The 1,292-nt window shown below is 34.4% G+C and overlaps 1 protein-coding gene across 1 annotated transcript in view; it reads right to left on the bottom strand.

Annotated features, from left to right (window-relative positions):
* LOC104731254 (oxysterol-binding protein-related protein 2A) overlaps positions 1-1,292 on the bottom strand; it is a 7,717-nt gene that overhangs the window by 4,612 nt on the left and 1,813 nt on the right. The window contains exon 2 of the mRNA XM_010450579.2: positions 31-393. Within this exon, the coding sequence (XP_010448881.1) occupies positions 31-393 (363 nt within the window). The remainder of the gene's footprint in view (positions 1-30; positions 394-1,292) is intronic.

Below are 1,292 nucleotides of genomic sequence, written 5' to 3'. Positions count from 1 at the left end.
AAAAGCATTAAGGAAATAAACTAAGTTTACCTCTAGCTGCCTCAATGCGTCAATCAAATTAGTCCGTTCTTCATGTAGAAGTTGAACTTGTCCATGCATTTCAGAAAATTCTGAGAGCATGATCTGTTCGCACTCTTTTACGAGATTCTCATTCATTCCTTCTTCGTGCAACCGTTTCTTTAGCCTCTCAGTTGATATGGACAAATCCTTTGGTGATATGAAGGAGAAATCCCCATTAAGCGACCGGAGAGGAAAGATGCATTTTGTAGATGCTAATGCTTGTAACCAAGCTGCTCTATCGCTTATAGAATCAGTCCTCAGATGAAGAGTCTTGGTTGCTGTGAATATATAGAACTTTCTATCATCAGACTTGCTTTCTCTGAAAGAAGAAACCTGCTGGAGAAGAAACACAACTTAATCAAACCAGTAAGAGAAAAAAAGAACCCAGCAAAGGACCATTCCAACCACAAAAGCAAAAGAAAAAAGGTGTGACCACAAATTCATCAAACAAGAAAAAGAAAACTCACCAGAAATCAGTTTCTGGATGGAAAGATCTAAAGTTCCATCCTATAAAAAGCAAAAATGGACCCTAAGAATTCAAAAGAACTTCGAAAAAACTTTGAAGATACAGATTTGGAACTAGGAACAAATCAAAGCTGGGCCCATGAAGAATTTACTTTAAGACTGGATAAGGCACGTTAGATCTATAGGTTGAGAAAGACAAAAGTTTTATTATCTGTAAGCAAAACAGAAACAAAGAAATAAAAAAATCTAAAGCTTATGTCTGGATCAGCTTTGGTGTATTTTGGATTAGGCAAATGTAATTTTTTGAAAGTTCATCAAAAGAATATGCCTCTTAAAAATACAGAACAATCCATCGTTTTCTCATTGTCAAGCATGTCAACACAAATTTTTTTTTTTTTTATAATTGGCAAGACCCCACACCTCCATTATTTCTAAGCAAACTAATTTCTACACACCAAACATGTCCAAAATCGCAATAAAAAGAAAAGATATATTTTAAATGTACATAGGATAATCGTATACAAGTAAACCCATATTCAGTAATATTAATATATAAGATAGATGTAGATATAGTTTATAGCCTTCTTATAGCTAAGGGAGAGGATTCCAAAGTAAAAGATGACAATGAAAAGTTTAAAAAAGCGTATACCCACCCATTAACTTACGTTGCCAACAAGACAAATCAAAGCAAGCACATGCAAAGGGGCAAAGAAGCACCAAAGAACAAATTGTCAAAAGTGTCCAAAACTCAAAAGACTTGTTTTAGT

This window comes from Camelina sativa, chromosome 12 (genome assembly GCF_000633955.1).
Source record: "Camelina sativa cultivar DH55 chromosome 12, Cs, whole genome shotgun sequence".
Taxonomy (NCBI): Eukaryota; Viridiplantae; Streptophyta; class Magnoliopsida; order Brassicales; family Brassicaceae; genus Camelina; species Camelina sativa.
This window is presented reverse-complemented; position numbering and strand designations above follow the sequence as displayed.